This window comes from Colius striatus, chromosome 7, assembly GCF_028858725.1.
Source record: "Colius striatus isolate bColStr4 chromosome 7, bColStr4.1.hap1, whole genome shotgun sequence".
NCBI lineage: Eukaryota > Metazoa > Chordata > Aves > Coliiformes > Coliidae > Colius > Colius striatus.
In genome coordinates this window covers 34,727,042-34,748,394 of record NC_084765.1, presented here as the reverse complement: position 1 = coordinate 34,748,394, position 21,353 = coordinate 34,727,042, and the positions used below count along the sequence as shown (strand labels likewise).

The 21,353-nt window shown below is 40.6% G+C and overlaps 1 protein-coding gene across 9 annotated transcripts in view; it reads right to left on the bottom strand.

Annotated features, from left to right (window-relative positions):
• AKAP13 (A-kinase anchoring protein 13) overlaps positions 1–21,353 on the bottom strand; it is a 217,180-nt gene that overhangs the window by 145,233 nt on the left and 50,594 nt on the right. For all 9 annotated transcript variants that reach the window (XM_061999043.1, XM_061999044.1, XM_061999042.1 and 6 more), the window contains one exon: positions 10,298–10,342. In XM_061999043.1, coding sequence (XP_061855027.1) covers positions 10,298–10,330 — 33 coding nt within the window. In that variant the 5' untranslated portion in view covers positions 10,331–10,342. The remainder of the gene's footprint in view (positions 1–10,297; positions 10,343–21,353) is intronic.

The following is a 21,353-nucleotide window of genomic DNA, read 5'->3' as shown; positions in this document are numbered from 1 at the left end:
ATCTCATAGCCACACTACATCCTAAGCCAGTCCAGGTGCCTATTCCTGCAGCAGGGTTTACTTGCAAAGACATAAATGGCTTGAGTACAGCAAGGGGTGGGTTTCTTACTCTGAACCAGGGCAAGCACAACAAACTCCTGCAGAAAAAGGTACACTTGAAGAAAGCGGTTAACAGTAGCCCACATCCTTTGACAGAGCACGTCTCTCTCGCTCTCCAAATCAATCAACTCAGAGAAGAATCTTTATTGATTGTCATGATGCTATTATGACATACACATAAATACAGGCAGCTTGAAGGAAATCTCTACAGATTGCCAAAAGAAAATTCATCACAGTAACAGGATCTTATTAGTGCTGAAAGAGACACCATTTATCTTTCTGGGTACATCTTCATGACATACCATTTTGCTATACAGAGCCAGGCAAGTTATTAGATTGGGCTGTTAATAGCTAATTTAGTTGTGTTATTGCCTTAGCACGAGGCTCCCCGTGCTCTACAGCACTTTTGTTACCAACATTTGTTCAGAGCGTGTTTAGTGCATCTGTTTGGTGCTGGACTGTGTTACACAAACAGCCTCCACAAGGCTAAACAGCCAAGGTCATTTCTGTAATTTTTAGCATACAGGAAGAGGTGATACAATTAATATTATTAACAACAAAATGGCAAAAAAATTAAGCTAAGGAGAAGAATGGAAAGGATCAGAAAAGTGGCATTCAAGCATTTGTTTTGCATGCAAACATCCAGGGAAGAACTGTTATAGTAATTTGGATGAAAGCGGCAGTAGAGTGAAGAAAATATTGATTTCACTTTTCATTTATTTGGGCAGTTTGGTGTTAGCCAGACAACTCAATTTAAAACACTGTGTCCTTGCTGTCCTCAGTCACCATGACCTGAACTGCTTGAATAAGCAGCTACTGAGAGCAGCCCCAAATCCCTTCCACCACAAGGTCCACACAGCTCTGGTATGGAGGAGGTTTGGAGGTACATAAGCAATAACAACCTGGGAGTTGCATGCTAAACTATGCAAGTCTCCATGTCTTGCTACCACATCAATATGAAGACAAGATGAAAGATGGGGAATTTCTCTATAGCAGAACATCCCCTCCAGTACCATCCAGTTTTCACAGTAAGTACTGACCTCACTACTACGAGTTTTATCCAGATATTGTAGAAACTGCTACAATCAATTCCTATAAAACACACTCAAATTGATGGGAATGTCTTGCTCTGGCTTCATCCTAAATCCTCTTCTGTTCTTCACTAGACTGTTAGAGAACCAAACCAGATAATTTTATTGCCAGCTGCTTGAGTGATTGATAGTACAGCCTGCTAATTACTCACGTAGCAATAACAACAAAATTGTAGTGCTTGGGAGAAATAGCAGGCAGTCTGAATGTATTTGGTGACTAACAGAAATCCAACTATTCTCCTGGCACCAGAGAGGTAGAGAGAGTCACAGTTCCTGGAAGATAAAGTACATATGATGACATGTTATTTGAAACAACCTCCTATCACTGGAGTATTTTCACAAAGAACCTTGAGGTTCTTTAAGGGAAAAAAAACCCAACCATAATCAGGTTTGAACACTAATGTTCAAAGGCATAAGAGAGCAGAAGGAGGGAGTTTTCCTGGTACTTCAGCCTCCTCTACAGTACAGCAAAAACCTCAAAGAGACACTGCTCAGAGTTTGTTTCAGAGTGCTTATATTCCTGCCAGCTGCAAAATATCCTCACCAGTCTTTAAAAATTTCACAACTAGAGTACTTAGAGCTACTGAAATGATTGAGGCACTTTTTAAAGTGACACTTTTTGCCTTTAGAGAAGAGAAACCATTACAATCATTATCTCACTACAGAAGCAGACCCCTGTGACCACCAGACGGATGAAACTTTTACAAGGATTAGAAGAAACACTTTGAAATAAAAGATACAAATGCAGTCAGCCCTGAAATCGTGTCCTGTAGCAGAATTGCCACTTGAGGGCACTGCAGAGCACCGATCTTGATCTTCCCACAGAACAATTAATCACAGCTTCGTTTATTTTCCACTTAAGCACAATATAGAGTTGCTTTACTGAGCAAGGCGGAGGATGAGCATTTGCAGAGATGCTGTATGCAGCACAGCCTCTGATTGGGGACTGCAGGTAGAGCACGAGAGATTTGAGGGGTTATTTCACCTCCTTCATCAAATCAACAGCTTCATAACCTCTACTCCCACGTCAGCTTCGCTCTCAGAACGGCCTCTAGTCTAACAAAATGACTGTCAGCACTTTGTTACAGAAAATAAAAGTGACGTGTACCTTGATGAATGAGATGGGAAAATCATCTGGTCATGTTAAAGGTAACATCAGAATACTTATGAACTCTCTCTATAAACACATTCCATAGAGGAACAATAGTTGAAGAGTATTTTCTTCCTCCTAAACACCCAGTCCTTATCTCTGCTGCTCATTCTACCTCAGAGGAGGGAAGTCAGTACTCCCAGCCAATACTGGGGATGGGACACAATCTCTTAGCATCTTTCCAGATACTAATCATCTCATCAGCTACAAGAAGAAATAAAGAACCCTAAATTCAAGACATATACATAATTTCACCCAGTTTTAATAAAACTCTTAGTGTGACAATACAAAGATTCCTTTGGCAGTTTCAGAAACAAGCTGAAGCAATCCAACAGCTCCCCCAAAGAGGAGATTGTTGTCTCCTCTGCTTTCCCACCCTACCCTGTACCAGCTCTGGCATCTTTCTTCTGGAAATCTTATTATTTAAAGTTCACACGTAATGCTGTAAAGTAGTGGGGAGTTAAGGGCAGAATTGCAGACAAGTGCTCCAGACTTTGAGCTAGACAATTTATTGTTTACCAGCACATTCATACCCACAGAACAGGATCACAGAAGAAAAGATCAAATAGATAATTACGGGAGGAGGGCTTTGAACCCAAATCATTAGCATTTTCAGTTTTCAGATAATATGGAAGAAGGGTTGAGAAAGGGCCTCTGAGCTGTAATTTATTCAATGGCTTATCCTGGAGAAAGATGATGTTGATGGTCAGGTGGCCTCTTCTGAATTTTTCAGCTAAAGCTGCCTTCAATAAATGCACAGAAGTGACCATTTCACAAGGAGTCCTACACTAACATTGCACAGATCTCACCAGCTAGCTGATGTCTCACTTAAGAGGAGCAAGACAGGTGAAGATCCTCGATAATCAAACTGTGCAAGCCAAAGACTTTATGTAGAGACCCGAGATGCAGCAGGCAGCTTGCCTGACGATGGTGCAGAGCTCAGGTGGCAGCTGCCTGACACCCGTTTCAACAGAAGGGATGGCTTCCAGCATGATGTAGACCAGAATTTAGAAAGTGAAGGATGAAAAGAATCTGGATCAAAGGCCTAAGTAACAAAAACTTAAAAGACAAGGTCAAGCACAGTTTACTGAGGAAACTATTTTGCCTGCAGAATGAAAGCAGAATCAGACACGTTGCAATGTGCTCCTCTCAAAAAATCAAGTTCATTCAGATGCTCCAATCAGCTTTCTTAAAACCAAGCAGCAGGTTCTGCCACAAGCAATAAAAACAAGTATTTTCTTTGTAAAAGGTGCACAGAGGCCTTCCACTCATTCATAATTCAAAGTCATTTTGAAGGTGGGGTAGAAAACTAGTTTGTCATTAAGAAGAAATCAAATATTCAACAAATAAAAGACAAGAGGTTTATCAGATCCTCTCACCAGAGCTGAACTAAACGTCAAGGTTGGATCTCCTCTTGCCTAAGAACCTCAAGAAAAAGACAGAGCTTTCGTATAGTGATTTTCATGTGAACTTCCCACATCAAAAGCATGCAAGGTATGTTCTACTTTTTCTGCTGGACTGATTTCAGATATTCAGGCATCCCAGTGGCCTTTGTCACCACAGATGCCACTAAGCAAACAAATTCAGCATTAGTAGAAAAGTAACTAAACCACAGCTGCTGAACTTATGACAACACTTTACTGTCGGATTATAAAGCTATTTCATCTTGTCCTTTTGTCCCTTTGGTGAAGATTTCTGAAGATCTAGCACACAACAGTGGACAAGTTACACCTGAGATGGTGTCAGCCACAGTAACAATCTGTGCCAGTCAGATGTGCCTGCACAACGTCTCACAGACATGGGGTGCCACAGCACTTGGGACACACACTGATGCCACAAGCTCTCTGCATTGCCAGCTTTTTTCTTTAATTCGTTAGTATTTATTCAAAAGATTATATATATTTTTAATAACATGAACATCAGAGGCTATTGCAATTTCTTTTCCAGGAATACACAGTGCCCTTCAGTAGGACAGCATTCTGTGTGAAACACATCAGTGGGAGAAAAATATTACAAGTATTATCCTTTTCCATTTTACATTAAAGCAGGACACACTGGGAAATGCACAGGAATAGTTCATTCATTAACAGAAGAGAGGACCTACTGTACCAAAGCCCCAGGTTACATTAAGAGAGGGTCAATGCATTCTTTCTGAGGCTTTTGAAGTTCATACTTTATTAAGCTGTATGGCATTTTGGCTTCGAAGAAGGAGCTCTCATCTCTATCAAAACTCTCCTTGAGAAACTCTGCAGGTTACACAGCTCATAAGTGGCAATTTATACAAGAGACTCCAGCTACAAACCTGATTAAAGACCAAAGTCAATGGGAGCATTTTTATCAATTAAGTGTTTGCCCTCCCATGCAATCACCAGTTATGACACATTTGGGTTTGTCACTCCAAATAACGTGGGCACACCTTAGCCAAACCGTGCAGAGGAGGGAGTGCTGTGATTTAAAACAAGTTTGTTCCTTTTAATCAAAAAGGAAAAAGGAAAAAAGTCTGCAGTAATACATCATCCTTCTCCAGCTGCTAATCTTTTCCATTTCACACCCACTGATCATTATCACAATGAAAAAAACATTCCTGTCTTAAAGGCAGATCTAAGGTTGGAGCCTTGGCAGTAATCAAGAGAAGACAACACTTAATGCTCCCAAACTTGTCCCCTGAATGTCACCCCAGTCCTTTCCCAACACATTCATATCCAACATTGCTCTCAGGTTGTTCTCCTACAAAATCCCCCAACATTGATTTCAGAGTGGCAGCACATTCAACTGGGTCAGAAGAACGATCAATAGTGTTTACAAAGATCCTACAGGCACCAGAGGCTGGAATTGGAAGCTGTGGAGGTCACTTTTGAAGTAAGATTTTTCAGGACACAGTATGCAGCCAAAGATTCAACCTTGATCATTCTCTCATGTGCACTTTATATATATTGAAGTTTGGTTAGAAATATGGACAGAGCTTGTGATCCTTGATCCTTTTGTAATTAAATCTCCTGCTGAATTGTGGTGGTTTAACCCCAGTGGGCAACTAAGCACACACAGCCGTTTGCTCACTGCCCACCCCCTCCCCCAGCAGGATAGATGAAAAGAACTGGGAAGTAAGAACAGTTAAAAACAAGAACAGTCTAAAAACTGAAATAATAATAAACGGCAATGAAAATAACAGGAAAAAAAAAAGTCAAGTGATGCAAATGAAAACAACTGCTCACTACCAACCAAGCAATGCCCAGACAGTCCCTGAACAGTAGGCCTCCTGACAACCTCCTCCCAGTTTTATTGCTGACCATGATGTTCTACAGTATGGAGTATCCCTGGGGTCAGTTGGGGTTAGCAGTCTCCCTTCTTGTGCTCACTGGTGGAGTACAGGGAGAGGCAGAAAAGGCCTTGACTTTGTGCAAGCACTGCTCAGTAACAGCTAAAACATCCTTTTGTTATCAAAATTGTTTCCAGTACAAACCAAAAAAGTAGCCCCACAATAGCTACTTGCAAGAAGCCAAAACCAGTACATGAATACACTGCTCTCAACTAATGACAACATTTACAAAGAGATGCAACACTCCACCTTACAAAGTTTTTTTCCCAGCTTCTTCTTCATTCCTTGGATGTTAGCAGCAGTTAAGTTTAAGCTAAGTGGCTAATTTAAATGACTTCATTTCCAAACAGAGAACTTCAAGAATCACAACAATAAAAAATGGTCACTTAAAAACAAACTTCCATTGTTCAGACACACTTTTTCCTATCTTCATACTCCTCCGATGACTTGGATATTCCAGGCAAACAGAGACAATAGCTAGGAAGTGCCTTACAGTACTGAAGCTGGAATTTGGACTTTTGTTGCTAGAGAGGTACAACTTTCATTAAAAGCTGATTATCAGTGATGTCATTGCAAGTATTTTATGAAAACAAACAAAACTGAAGCTCCTGACTTCCCACATCCCATCAAGCAAAGATTTTTGCAACCTTCCCATTCCACTCCAGCCATTTGGTCCTTCAGCACTGAGACCCTGGCCTTCCCAAGGACAAAGCCTCAGGCAAGTAAAGTTTGAAATACTGTCCTTCATCCACTACACTGTGCCCAGTTACGAGTTCCCATATCAATGGGACAGCACTGCAATGCAGGAGGGATGTGGATAAAGCCAGTTTCAGATTTAATTTGGTATCAATGGAGATGTTCCCAACTACAGTATGAGACAGACAACCAAAGGACTGTCTAGTCACATCAACTTTTTTCTGCACATCCTGCAAAAAACATACCTGAAGAAATCAATGTATCTTAAGGACTTCATATTACAGAGTCTCTTTTCTATAGAATATCTATATCTGCATCAAAGACTATGTAAAGCATGATCCATACCATCACATGCTGGGAAGATAACAACCCACGAGAACGGCAGCAACACAGATCAGATACATTCAATCCAGTCAAGTGACAGTTGCTTTTTGTAACCTTGACCCATGCTAGTGAAAAAGCTGACAGATAATGCCAGTTCTCTGTTAATCTCCTTCCCCCCCCCATCATGCTATGCTGATTATGGCTCTGGAGAGCACCTCTGCATTGAAGTCAAGCTTGTATCACTAAGTTTAAGACCACTGATGTAATTTGATGAACTCAAATCTTTGTCATCACAGTTATGTGAACCACAGAAGACCTTGACAACGACTTCCCACTCTATCACCCCATTGCTTCAGAACATCATTGCTGGCAGCGAGACAGCAGCGTATATTCGGAGTCCATCAAGATACCTGAGGAAGAGGGTGGGTTTGAACGTCTTTACTTCAAATCCACAGCAGAGTATTAAACCATAGACTTTGCAAAGTAACACTGCCTTTTATAAAGGCAATTATGTGTTGACAGTGGTGCAGATGGGATAGCTGCTTGACCTACAGCCTGTTTAAGCACCGGCATTAACAGTATCGCACCACAGTGAACCTTCCTCTTTCTATATTGAGGAGTGTTTTGCTGCCCTATCTCTCCTGGCACAGGCTCCTCTGCCCCATGACTACAGTTTTGTGAGCAGCACCAAGCTCCAGGGCCAGGAGAGCTCATTAAGCAGTGTTAAGGACAGGTAACAAACAGCTCTGGGTGAGCGATACAATGCTCCTCGGGAGACCAACTGAATGAGCTGGGGACAGCTGTTTGCAGAGGGAAGGCTGAGCTTTCCTCCCAACCCAAACCCACAGAAATATCATGCTTAGCTCTGGTTCCTGGCAACCTCATTAACCAATGAGCAATCAGGCAAGGCTTAAATGGGACAGACTTATTTAATCACAAAAACACAACACTCATTATTATTACAGGATGTGTTTTCCACCTTATCTCTTAATCTTTGCACTTACAAAGGCTAATAGGCCCATCATTATGGGCTTTGATATCCCAGTGGTCACAAGCTCTGCTGAGGAAGGATGGCTCATTTTTACAGAAGAGGCAAATAAAAGTCCAGGAAGCCAAAAGAGGGTGCAAAGAAGAACACAGAAGGTGGTCTGCTGTCTAGTTATGTACAGTAATTTGAATACTACAAGAATCCATCCCTCTACTAGCGCATACATGGAAGCACCATCTCTTCCATCACTCACAAAACTTTGGTCCCAACTACACTGAACATTTTAGGTTCCCAAAACACTTTTCAGAATTGTAAGGTATTAATCTGGGCAACCTGGTAATTATCAGACAGATAGGATAAAACGTGCTCTAGCTCTCTAACTGGCTTCCAGGAACTGAACTTAGGACAAATTTTTTACTTTCCCCTCCTAAAAGGAGCTCAGTAATGCTGCTGCTGACCAAAACAACGACCAAATGTAGGCTTCAAGGTGAAGCTCATGCAAGATTGAAAAATGTAATATAAAAAATTAAGTAGTTTTGACTTTAAACTATTGGCTTAAAAGAGGAAAAGCATAAAGAAAGCAAAGCAAAGGTGTCAAGAACAAAATGATGAAATTTGGGGGCAGGATTTTTTCCTTAGAGTATACAAATGTAGGGAGATCCCCTGACATGTCTGTACTGTCTGTTATTTCTGTTACTCCACAGAGATTAAACTCACAGGACACTGTTCCCAGTTATTTGAAGGAGCCTATATGCAGAAAATGGAGCTAACATCACTTTGTCAAGGATGCTGGTGAGGTTTGGTGTTCACTTCCCAACAGCCAGGCCACAAGGCTGCTGTGCCTTTTGAAAAATAAAAATACCAGGAAGATATGTTTTTCTTTTTGTCCTGCTCACATCTGACTACTCTCAGATGAGATGAGCTGTCAATTAGCACCATGTGAAAAACAAAACCAATCTTAAAATCTACAAAGCATTTATATTAAGAGCAAATAGGAAGAAATATTGAATTTTCAAGGTCCTTGACTTTCCCTCTTTGCCCCTGCCTCACCTCTACCAAAATTTGTTTGTTTTGAAAGGGAGTTGATTTGCGTATACACCTGGCCATGGAAGCAGAAGGAAGAGAAAAAGGGGACTCACTGATGATTAACAACGTTGTTATCAGCTTATTTGATTTACTGAGTGCCATATAATCATTATGTTACACTGGGCTACATTTGACCTCAGCCCATTCCTCTGCACTATCACGTGGGGATGAGGACTTTTAAGTATATCACTCCAGTATTACATATTAAACACAAATCCATACAAAATGGTGGGAAAATAAACTGCTAGAAGATAAGACTGGAAAAACAAAGACTCCAGATTAGTTGTCATACATTGTTCAAAAGATAAGGATAATTTTATCCTGCTTTCTACCATTCATGTGTTTCTACCATAGCATCTACATTATATATTTGCACATAGGACACATTAAAAGAGAACGAAACATAAGTTTAAATTCAGCTGCTTCAAAATTAAGGTTCATTCAGTAGGCTTACTATTTATTAAAATTCAAGCAACAGTTAGTTGCAAAATACAGAGTATTGTGGTGGACTCCAGGAAAGGCATTCTCCCAAAATCAGGTCACACTATGTAGTGTTTTAATCTTGCTTCAAGTACAAGACCTGCTACAGTAAGTGAAGAATAAATTCCAATACAAACTTCCAGATGGTAATTAAAAGTAGGTAAAATTCAAAAGCCTCCATAGCATTAAAGGTCAATATGATCCATGACTTACAACACATAACACTTTCCGAGATGCAAGTCTACCACCAGTACTGATCATTTCCTCTTCCTTCTCCTAAAAAGCCACATTTGCAAGCAATTTTCCCTCCTTGCATCCAGCTCTACCCTGGCTAGTGAGGTCTGTGAGTAGGACCATAAGCACAGGCTGGCTTCATCAGCTAACCCCGCACTGAGCACAGTAAGGCAATATGGAAAGAAAACAGTTACAAACCTGGCTGGCAGCTTTGGCGCAAATGTAATGCACACACATACACCCCCACAAATCCACCTCTAATTTGACAGTCCCCATGTTCTGCAACAAAGCTGCTATTCAAGAGCAAGAGGAAGCTTGTTCCTTATTAATGTAGCCATCGAAGTTACAAGCTTCCAGGAGGCTGATGTAAACCATTCCCTGCTGCAGCAGTTGCAGCCCAGCCCAGCCCTTCACTGCTTCCAGTTCCTCCCTGCCACGTTTAAAACTCCAACCAGAAAAAATATTATCACAGCAGGCAAGCAGCACACCGAGATGTCCTGTTTGCCACACAAGCAATTTCTTCTTACCACCACTCAACACATCAAGTCTCAAGAGCACAGCCATGCACTCCAACACGCTTTTGGGAGGAAAGAATGAAAACAGGGATGCCTGCACAAGGACAGCTTTACGTTTCAAAACTTCATTACAATTGTCTGCTAGAAAGACAGAGCAGCTCTGTGACTTACCTGAGCATTACCACTGAGCATTTGCAACTGAATTAATAGAAATAACATCTCTGAGGAGCAAAGGAGTAGAATCTCCAAAAAGGGCAGAGAGAAACACTTTTTTGTGAATAGCAGAAGAGGAAAAAGCCGTTTCAATTTTGTACTCACATATAATGGAGCTTGCTGTGGATTAAGTTTCATGACCTCAGAACACTGAAAGCAAAAAGAAAAGACAAATTTAAGATTTTTTTCATAAATAAGCTGCTTTAGCATTCATACCTTACTTTATCCAGTAGTCACTTTTACACGTTTCTATCTTCTCTCAGATGAAGAAGAATCTGTCAATATACCTTTTTTTTCCCCATTTATGCTCACATTAAGCAAATACAGCTGTAAAATGATTGGTACAGCAAAGTATCTCATCTGAACAGTCAGCTCTGCTGGCATTGAGGATATCCCAAATGAAACTCACTTCTCCTTCACATCGATCTCAGTTCACCAATCCTCCTAGTATCTCTCACTTCCTATCTGCTTTTTAAGACAATTATCAATCCTTAATTGCTATCTGTCCACCAACTCTCTCAATCCCACCCAATGACTGGAGAGATTTGTAGTTCTCTCTGCTGCTGGAGAAGACCAGTTCCTCTGGCAAATACTTCCTTTTTCCCCTTCCACTGGAATTGCTTGTTCAAAAAAACATTTCAAATCTACTTAAAAATCAAACTATCAAAAATGATCCTTCAAAAACCTGCACAGATGACACTCACAAGTTTGTATCAGCATTTTTCAAAGTAAAAAACTACCATTACTCATCCTACCAAGGTGATTTTACTCAAGAAACTTTTCTCTTTCAGGTCCTTGGAATATCTGTATAACATGGTGAAAGTTATTTGTACTGAGTTTTGAATCAGTTGAAACAGAATTTCACTTGCATTAGTTTCTGGAGAAGAAAGTATGTGCCCTAAATGAAAGCTGTAAGTTTTCATTTAGTGTGTGTATTAAGCAGTCCAGGATCCCAAGATGAAGGAATGCAAAACAATTAAAAATGGAATTTCTGCTGTTGCTCGTGTCTGCAGTACTAGTAATGCTCTGCAAATACTTCAAACCCCTTTTAAAAGGGATGAAATACCACTCTGCTTTCCACACAAAAAACAAAGGATCTCGTTCATGCTTCGTTCCTTTCCAAATCCCACAGTTTGCCTTTAGTGAGACAGAATTTAAACCACAGCCTAAGTTTTTTCTTAGTTGATCCCAGCTATCCTCACTCTCTCACACGCTCTCCCTATTTTACAAAGAAGCGTTTTTGTACCAGTTGCTTTCAAATGCCTGAGCTACCTGCCAAGTTTGCTCATCAAAACACAGGCCCTCTGCAAAACGGCCTCTAAGGCAGCCAGCAAGCAGACAGACAAATATTTTGCAATCATTTGAAATCTTGTCCAATTCATACCTCTTTTCAACCTCAAGATTCCCCTTCCAACAGCAAGAATGCCTCAAAATGGTTATGCTTGATAGTTTTCACTGTTTTCTCAAAGACTTACTCATGAAAATAGGGTCTAGTAGAACTAGCTATCGTTTGGACAGATGAGCTCCAAGAATAGCTCTGAAAGCAATTCTCGCTTGTGCCTTAAAACATGCTCCTGCTATTCCAGTCCTCCTGAGGGCTCAAGAAATAAAAGGAAAAAGAGAAACAAAACAAAAAATGCACAAATCCTGTCCATCTTCTACCTGACCCTCCCTTTCTGGTTTGGAACCTAGGGGTCTGGAACAGGGGTACCAAAAGCATCCAGTCAAAAATGCTTACTGTATTTTATGGAAGTTATACTATGGTTGGAAAAAGTCCCTTAAATCCACTTTCTGTTTTTACAAAGTCTCATTGCAATGGACCAATTCCCTTGGGATCCAAAATGAAGATCTGTAGTCTAACACAGCAATTCAGTAGTAATTGGATATGACTTTTAAAAGACGTATTAAAGTGCAGAATCAAAATAGTTGTGTCTCAGGTGATAAAAGTTTAAAAGGAGTGAGTATAAACCATTTTTTCACCATATCTTTTCAAGTCTTGAAAAGTAACAACTTTTCTTTTTGCTGACAAAAGATACAGCATGATAATCTTTCAAGCATAAGAACCTACACTTTTGCATTATATCAATTATTAGGATTACTCCTTACTCTTAAAATTCAGCCATCATTTTACACAAACAACATTACTATTGGCCTTACCTTCTAGAAGGTGCAAGTTAAAGGTTATCCCCTGAAAAACTCAGGAAAACAGAACACGACAGGTTTTTACTTGCCAAAGACAGCACAGGCAATGCATATATTCTACTCCTCAACTTTCTCTCTGCTCCCAAAGTATTAGGGTTTTTAAAATTTTTATCACCCATTTGAGCTTCTCAGAAGTTTCCTTTCTGAGGAAAGTAAAGTACTCAGATATATTCCTCCTTCCTTTGTTTTTTAACAGCTTTACCTCTTTCCTATGGTGCTTCACAGGTATGTTATTGTCACTCTTGCCATTACACACAATAACTTCTGTGATTCAAGAGCAAAGTACATATATGTTCACTCAAAAGGTAAAATTAACAACTCAAGGAGGTCACACCTGGATTCCAACCACAGCTGACTGCTTTGACAAACCCACAAGGCATCATCCCTCTCGCTTCTCACACTCGGTAGGGTATCCTCACCACTGCCCCATCCCTCCTCCTCTATTTCATTTGCTCTACCCAGTCACCAAGCCAATGCTTTCTAGAAGGTCCCATCCAAAGGCCCATGAAATAAGAAGAAAGGTGCTATGAGCATGCCTGGGGTAGGCATCTAATCCTAAAAACCAGTAGCAGAATCTAGAGTGTTTTATTTTTCCCTCCCTGATGCAGGTCTCAGAAGATCAGAGGTGTTGACAGGAAGAACCAGGTGTCTAAGCCAGACCTTTTGTCTCCTCTCCCATTGACTGCTTCACTGGTGCTTTAGCCTGCCCTTTCCAGCAAAGCCATGGAGGGACTTGTATTATATCAAAACTAATGCTTTTTTATTTGCATTAAAAATTCCCACTGGGCAACCTTTTTCTGTAGCACTGTTGTTTTCGGCTGTAATAAAACTGCCACAAGTCACAGAGTCTGAAAGTAGTAAATACTTGATGTGTAAGGCAGGGAGAGTATTGACATTCATCAAGGAAAAAAGGGGAGGTCTGTGAATTCTGTCTCACAATGAGTTTTTGTCGAGCTTTTTTTTTTGGCAAGAGAAATCCACAGCAGCATCAGTGAAACAAGGTGGTATTGCTGAACACTTGGGTCTTGTCAAACAAGAAAACAAAAACCTTGGAAATACTTCTTGCAGGAAGATACTTTCTGCCTTCATGGTACTAGCTGGCCCTTACATGAGTAACTTAAAATGATTTCTTATTTAATGATGCACATCTCAGTCCAATTTTTCAAAGGATGCAAACTTAGTTTGCAAGGAGACAGGTAGGTTTGGAAGATATTTTATCTTGTTAGGAAGTGCTTTGGCAAAAACATAGGAGGAAAAAGTGAGTGACAGATAAGCCTGAATGACTACTGTGCGTCAACGAAGGACTAAATTTAGTTTTCTAGACAAGTGAACTTCTCCAACCAGTGGGTAAGCAGGGAGCAGCCTCTGAAAAACTTTCAAAAGCTTCAATATACTGAGTAAAGAGAAAATAAAAGAAAGACCACACTGGTCATAATCAAACCAAGCGTCAGAGGACTCTAACACAGTGTGTTACTAAGTTGAATTACTTTAAGTGGAAAAATAGGGGCTGAAGGGGAGAAAAAAAAGCAGAACCGTGTTGTTCTCATATATTAGAGGAGCACATCCTTCAAGTTGACACCTGCTGAGCCCCAGAAAGCAGTATCTTTTTGAGCAGGTAGGACTTGCTCTATGACATTGAAGACTGCAGTGAGAATGTCTGGCCCTGTTGCGAGACCAGAATCTGAACTGCACATGAACTGCCCTGAAAATCAAACTAGAAGAACAAGTGAATATATATCCCTTGTCCGGCTCCTACCCAGTGCAAGAAGTCACACTACAGCACCCTCATGGCAGCCAGCAGATTCTGCTCCATATTATTTCTTGCAAATAGAGTAAACTTTTGAATGTCAATGTCTGGGAGGTTTATCACACCATTTCTAGTCAACCAGACAGTGAGCTTGCAACATTTCTGAAATTGCATTATGTTTTCCCCCTCGTGTTTGCAAATTTGAAGTGAGGACATGAAATAAAAATCCAGGTTCAAGCTCTTAGAAGCAACAGTGGTTTCAGGCATTCTAAAGATCTGCGTAAGTCAGTAAAATTGAAAGCTAATGAAGCCTTCTCAAAATGATACCTTTCTGCTCTGTTAAGCTTTAAAGAATAATAGAGTTGTATGTAATTTTCCAGAGAACTTCAGTGTTGCACAGAATTTCATGGGAGAGGGCAAACAACTGTGATTAATTTCTCTGGGTATGGTAACATCTGATAGGAAAAGAAAGAAAGAAAAAAAAAAAGCATTTATTTGCTGTAGTGAGGTTCCCAAAACTTCATCCAAGGTTTGGACTCCACTGGTTACGTGCTGTAAAAACGTCAACGCAAAGTTTCTGCCCTGAAGAGTTTACAAACAAGCAGTGGGAAGGGATACAAACACCAAGTGCCTAAGCAATAAATCCTCTTTACCCACTACTCCCAGCTACCATTTAATTTAACCTTAATTAGTTGGCTTATGTCTTCTAGGCATCCCAGGCAAAGTATACACCTTGAGGACAAATCTGAAAGTTAAGCCAATGGTCCTCCAGATCAATCCAGCCTGCACACAGGCAGTAAGGTTGAAGGTCTTTGAACAACATGCATCTAGGAGCTCCTAAAATGGCTGTTCTATTTTCCCATCACACCTCGTTCAGGCTTGCTCTTTTTGGCAATAGGCTTACATCAAATGCTGGTTTCACCATCCAGCTTCTGCATGCTTCACATCATCCACTCTTGGCTGCTTGGCTCCACAAACCGTACAAGGAATATGTAAGAAAGAAAACATTGTGCCACTCTGAAGAGTACTTAGAGTACTCTTTTTAGGGATTTTTGTTTGTTTTAATCAGAAAGGACAGCTAAGGGGTAGAAAGAAAGAAGAACAACCACTCTCAATGACCAACAACTGACGGAGCTGCAACAAGCAAGAGACAAGGAGAGGCATTTAACCCATGTGGTATGTCTGGGAAAGCCTACCTATCCCTCGCCCTCTCCCCTCATGCACTAAATACACCCCAATTTTAAGTGTTTGAGTTTTTTCAAGCCTCTCAAGTTCAGTTTTAAGTTTTCTTTTAGGTAAACCTTAGGTTTAGATAAACTTAAAGTTTAGGCTCTGCTGAACCTTACCTGAATCTTAGCACTTTTTTTTTTGACAAAAAGACTTTAGAAACCATGATCTGCATTTGCAAAGCTTGAACCATGTACTCCCAACTGTACAAAAAAAATCCCAATCCTAGCCATGAGGATCTTGTGCTTGTGGGCAGGAAACAAGAGCCAAAAAATACATGAAAAATCTGATGAGGTTACAGATGACACGGAAAGCATTCAACCAGATAAGCAGAAACGCAGAGAAAAGTAGGATGGCTTCCTAGCTGTAAGAGGGATCACATCACGGCATCACTGAGCAAAAAGGCAAAGGAACTTTCTAAAAGTTATTAATTTACTTTGTAGAAAACCGTGCTGTAACGCTGGTTTGCAAGGAATTCAGTCCTTGAAAGGGCTAAACTTTTGTGACTTCAAATGTGACACTGCCACCAATAAATACACCCATGGTGGGACAACTTGCCTTACAGTCAGTCCTCAGATCCTCACCCTTTAGACAAACAACCTGTAAGTTGTAAAAGAGTTTAAAGAAATCCAGGGGTTTCCCGGGAGCAGACATCCACCCCTCCCTGCTGGGCTGCATCACTTCCTTCTACACAGCTCCACTACACAAATAAAAATAAGCTTCCAAAAAGAGAGCACTTCCCACTCAACAAAGCACAATGTCCTCCAGGGCACTCCCCCACATTCTAGTTTTATAAAAATGTTAATTTATGAAGTGCTTAGAAATATCAAGAGGATTGGATTTCAGATCCTACAGTGCTCCTGCTCTAAACTACACAAGATAAATAAAGACAGAGAAACAGCAAGTGGGGGGACCGGAGAGGAGACCAACTGGCCATATATAGATGAATTCCTGCTGGAGACACAAATCTCATGCAAAGAGAACTAAAATAGCAACGTCTTTCACAAGTTTATTGTTCTCTCCTAGTGTCAAGGGAATTACTGAGTTGGAATATTCCCCTTTTCTTATGAGTAGTATATAACATTACTGCATTGTATTACCCATCATCAGTCTCCTTGGTTTTTGTTATAATTATTTGAAAAAAGACCTTTCTTGGTTTGGGGTTTTGATTCTTTTCCTTTTTCCCTTTCATCTGTAGCAAAAAGTCTGAAAGTGAAAGGAAATAATGACTTGGGTTTAGTTGTTTTTATTACTTTTATTTTCTTCATTGGTGTTTATCCTGGCTATCTTCCTACAAAATTCACACCTGCTATAACTAACCCTTTGGTGTTGGGTGAGACACAGGTTTGTTCACACACCTTGTTGCATAACCTTCATTCATACTGAATGAACTCCAAAACTCCCCATTCATAAAATGGATGAGCTTTCTATCTAATTGACGTGTTAAGGTCCTCTCCTTATAATCTACGTGAAAGTAGACTGAAAAAATCCAGGACAAAACCTACAAACAGCTTTGTCAAGAGAAATAAGCCCATAACCCAGTTCCCAAGAAAGTTCACAAAGAAATTTGTATAAATAGAGTAGCAATTGCAATAGCTAAAATAAACCTTAAGATGGAAGATGAACATATATCCTTTCAGGCATCATACTACTAAATGCAGAACAACTTTCCCTGTAGCTATACTAATCCATGATTTTGTGTATCAGAAATAGGAAGCTGGAGGAATTAGGAGAAGTAACTCATCCCAAGTTTATTTTTGAAGACATGCAGTAAAGTGATACCACCACCAAAAGTCATCAACCATGGAATGGAGAGGAGATAAAGAAACAAGAAACCATACTTGAAATATGTGCATCAAGCAAGTTACCAGCATATTGTAGCACTGTGTTTACTATGACAGCTGAGTCTAGAACTAAAAAAAACCCACAGGTACTTGTATACAATCATGTGATGTAACTTTGCTGAAGGTTGTTTCATCTCTAAATGGATTGTTTAAAAAAATATATTGCTCATATAGCATTTCCACAGGTGATGCTGCTTCCCAGCTGTGTCCTGTCTGCAAACAAAACCATTTGCTGCCATTTAATTACAGATACAGAGGGAGTTTCTTTCAGTTGCAAGAGATGGAAAAGAGGTTTAAAGGTGTTTTGTGTTGGCCTAGCTCTACTTCCACTCTCCTCCATGAGCAGAGGCAACCCAGCAAGCCACTCTCAGGGTAAACCAGAGGTGCACAGTTTACTTTCACAGCAAGAAAAAGAACTTTGTGACACTCTTCTCTCCCTAGTAAAAGAACATATTTAATTGCAACATGGGCCTAAAATCCCTTTCTTTTAACAGTGTTAGAAACCTCAGTACTGTGGCCTTCAACAACAAACAGAAATGATGGAGTTGCTCCAGCTGAAAAACGTGCAGGTTACACTGCAGCACAGGGGCTGGGAGCCTGGCTGCAACACAAGCTACCAGAGCGTCACTGACTTAATTGACTGATGATTTAATAAAATGCTCTGGATATAGATTAACTCGCTTTGCTTAATGTAGCTCAGCTTCCTGGCAGCAGGAACTGGCCCAGTGCTGTTCCTGGGCTGGGAGTTGGGCTGCCTAGGGACTGCTCTGGGGTCACTCACGCTCTAACCATCCTCCCCCTCGCCACACCACTTCCCCAAAATTATCTCATTAGCCTTCCCAAAATACTGAAGCTTAACACAAAGCTAAGGTACAAGCAAGCATACACACATGCATATAAAAAAGTAAGCTTAAGCTTTTTCCATGCTACGTTAAGTCTCTTAACCAGGTTTGCTAGCCCTGTCTTACTCCAAGGATGAAAACCTAACCAAATACCTTTAGTGTCGGGATTAAGTTTCTCCTTTTGCACCATTTCAATCTCATAATTGTAAACAAAATCAGGGAATGGATTACTTAATTTCTACCCAAAGCCTGGACAGAAATGGAGCAGTGTAGGGTTACTGGAAGCAGTGCTGTTCAGCATGCCTAGCAAAACAAGGCAGCGATCTCTCAAATGTGCACATCTGCTTTCCCTGCTCCCATCTTTCCACCCATTAGTAGACAGAAAAAACAAATCCACAAAACTGAAATCACAACAGCTCTCACTCATCCATATGCCTAATTTCAAATAAAGAAAGATACTGTAAAAGTTGGAGAAACAGAGAGCAAAAGGATTATTAGCTAGCTCTAATTATACAAACTGATCTCATCCTCTTGTCATAAGCCTCTTTCCTGTGTCCGGAACCTATTTGTGCAACATAAAGAGCAACCCTTTGTAAAAGTCCAAGGGTCATCAACACAGGGTGATTAATTTCCCATTTTACAATACACACATACTGTCAACCAATTCACTTGTAATAAGATACAACCCTGCCCTCACTTGTCAGGTTTTTTTTCCTTTATTACCAATGGCAAACAATTTCTAAGATACCTATTTGTAAAACCCAAACAACATTTCTAAAGCAGTTATCGTGCTGCTGTAATAAAATAACAAACACAGACCACATCTTCAGCTCAAGTAGCTACATCCTAATAAAGTTATGAATTAACAGTCAACTTGAATTAAAGTGCAGCATGTACGCAAAAGCACACGTATGTTTATACTAAAATTAAGTCCTCCAACAGGTTCTGGTGCAGCTGTTTCACGTATGCACGAGACATTTATCCCAGGCTCAAATACTAACTGCCAAAAATCCTTTGCAGACATTCTAGATGCAACTTCAGATGAGTACAATCCAGTTTATACCTTCCACTACACTTCACTGTTCGAATACCCATTTTGGCAGAAAAGTGTGAGGAAGCTCTCCGTGATAACCAGCACATGTTTGTCAGAGTGATTATTGACTTTGAGTGCTTAACAAGGAACTTCTTGAGAAGTCCCAGTTTTCAAAGGACAAGGAAACCCAGAATTTTCTGCAGAAATGGGGTCTATGCTAAAGGGTAACAACCTGGGCAGCCAAAGCATCGTGGAAGTTGCTAGTCACCTCTCAAAACTGAGCTGCATTATACAGGATCAACAGTGCCTCTGGATGCACAGCACCAGCAGGAGTAAGAAGATTCATGAGACCTAAAGCATGTTTTTAGGTTGACAAATAATTATTAAGTATTTCCTAGCATTTGCAAGCCAGGTAGTTATCCAATGCATATGTTAACAAGTACACACACCAATCCGAACTGCTAAAGCCACAGGTCCTTCTCTGCAGCTCTAGGCATTGCAGACTTACTCAGAGAAAATCTGGTTGGTACTTTTTTTTTCAGATGATGAAAACTTCATCAGAAACATCAGGTTTCTGACTGGAGAACCTGTGCTAACCTCACTCCCTGTGGTGTGGCATGGCACAACTGCATCTGCCACTGAAAAACTAACAACTGTTTCTTCTTAAGTGCTCCTTTTCTTTCAACTCACAAAGCTATGGAAAAACATTCTCTAATAAATTCTTTAGTCATTGAACATGTTTGCTTTACTAGAGCATCCCTTCTGAGGCACAAGAGTCTCAAAAAATGTTCACCATTCATTGCAAGGACAATGGCAGAGTCACTTGGTGCTGCACTCCCAGAGAGGAAAGATGAGAGCTGCAGCTCTGTTCCCAGGACACTGCCAGGGAATGCCCTACAGAAAGTAAAGCCCCAAGCACCAGAGAGCATCACATCTCTAAAACAGCAAGAAAGAATACACATTAAAATCTGGTTTTTTGTTTTAATTAAAGTATCAAATAAGAAAAATCCAAATAAGTACAGTTTCTACCTGATTCCACTGCCCCACCTTCTGGGTTTGAGCCTTTCTGCAGCTAGCTCACAGTAAAAAAAGCAAACCTTGCAAACAGGCACCTGAAATCATTTCTTCCAACTGCCTTTACAAAGTGGCCTTTCAGACTGGTCCCTCAAGAATGGAATGGGTTAAGTGCCCACAGGTCTCTGCCTCCCCAGTAAATCATTTATTACCCCAGCTTGGGGACAAGCAGCTATGAAGAACTGAGAGCCCACGCTGTACAGCTGTTCGCCAGCCAGGCAACTCTCTGCAATTATGTTATAACACAGGATTGAGCTTGGGGAGTGGAAATACATCCCTTTATTACTGGGGTTTGGGGTTTGAGGTTTTTTTTTTCCCCAAGTTGTGCATCTATTTTAAATGTTACAGAGCTCGTTAACATGAAGTCCATTAAGGAGTAACCACTGTATGAATGAAATGAAAAGGTAATAATTAGAAGCACAATTATGGAAATACTAGACCAGCAGGCAGAAAAAGGAAAGGATATGACAATGCTGCTTCTAAACTCTAGTTTAGCCTTCCTGGTTTTTTTCCCCATATCCTTCAGAGGAGGCACACCCAGAAATAAGACATAACGCAGAGGCTGGTTCCCAGGCAGGGGATCAGGTGACAAGCTGCCTGTGCTCAGCCTTCCTGGAGATTTCTCTGCTGCTGCTGCTGTGCAAGAAGTCATGCTCTTGGTCAGCCCCAGAAAGGGTCTGGCATCTTCCTCAGCTGCAAGCACTGCTAGCTGCAAGCTCACCACACTCCAGAAATTGGCAGCAAGTTAAAAACTACATTACAAATCAAGCCACAAATGGCTTCTCTTACATGGCAACTGGTGTCATGCATTCCTCCTTTAAACATGGCCCCATATATTTGGCTAACGAGGATCGACATTCATGATGAACCAGAAGACCAGGTCTCTGACAGCTACTTATTTATTCCTGATAAAGCAGTTTCCATTCATAATTTTGCCAAAGACTTTGTTTATTTCTTAAGCTCTGAAAATAGCTATAATTCCTCTGCCCAACCCCACTGAAAAAATAAAAGGAAACCAAAATAATTGCAATAAATACTTGTCTCTCTGCAGTTAACAGCACTTTATGATTAATCTACCCAGCTGTTGCTAGAGCTCAGTAACACCAAATTATTTGGACCCAATATTGTCAAAGCACTGGTCTCCTCAGGCAAGACTATGGAAAATGTGAGACACTGTAGAAGGTAAACAGGT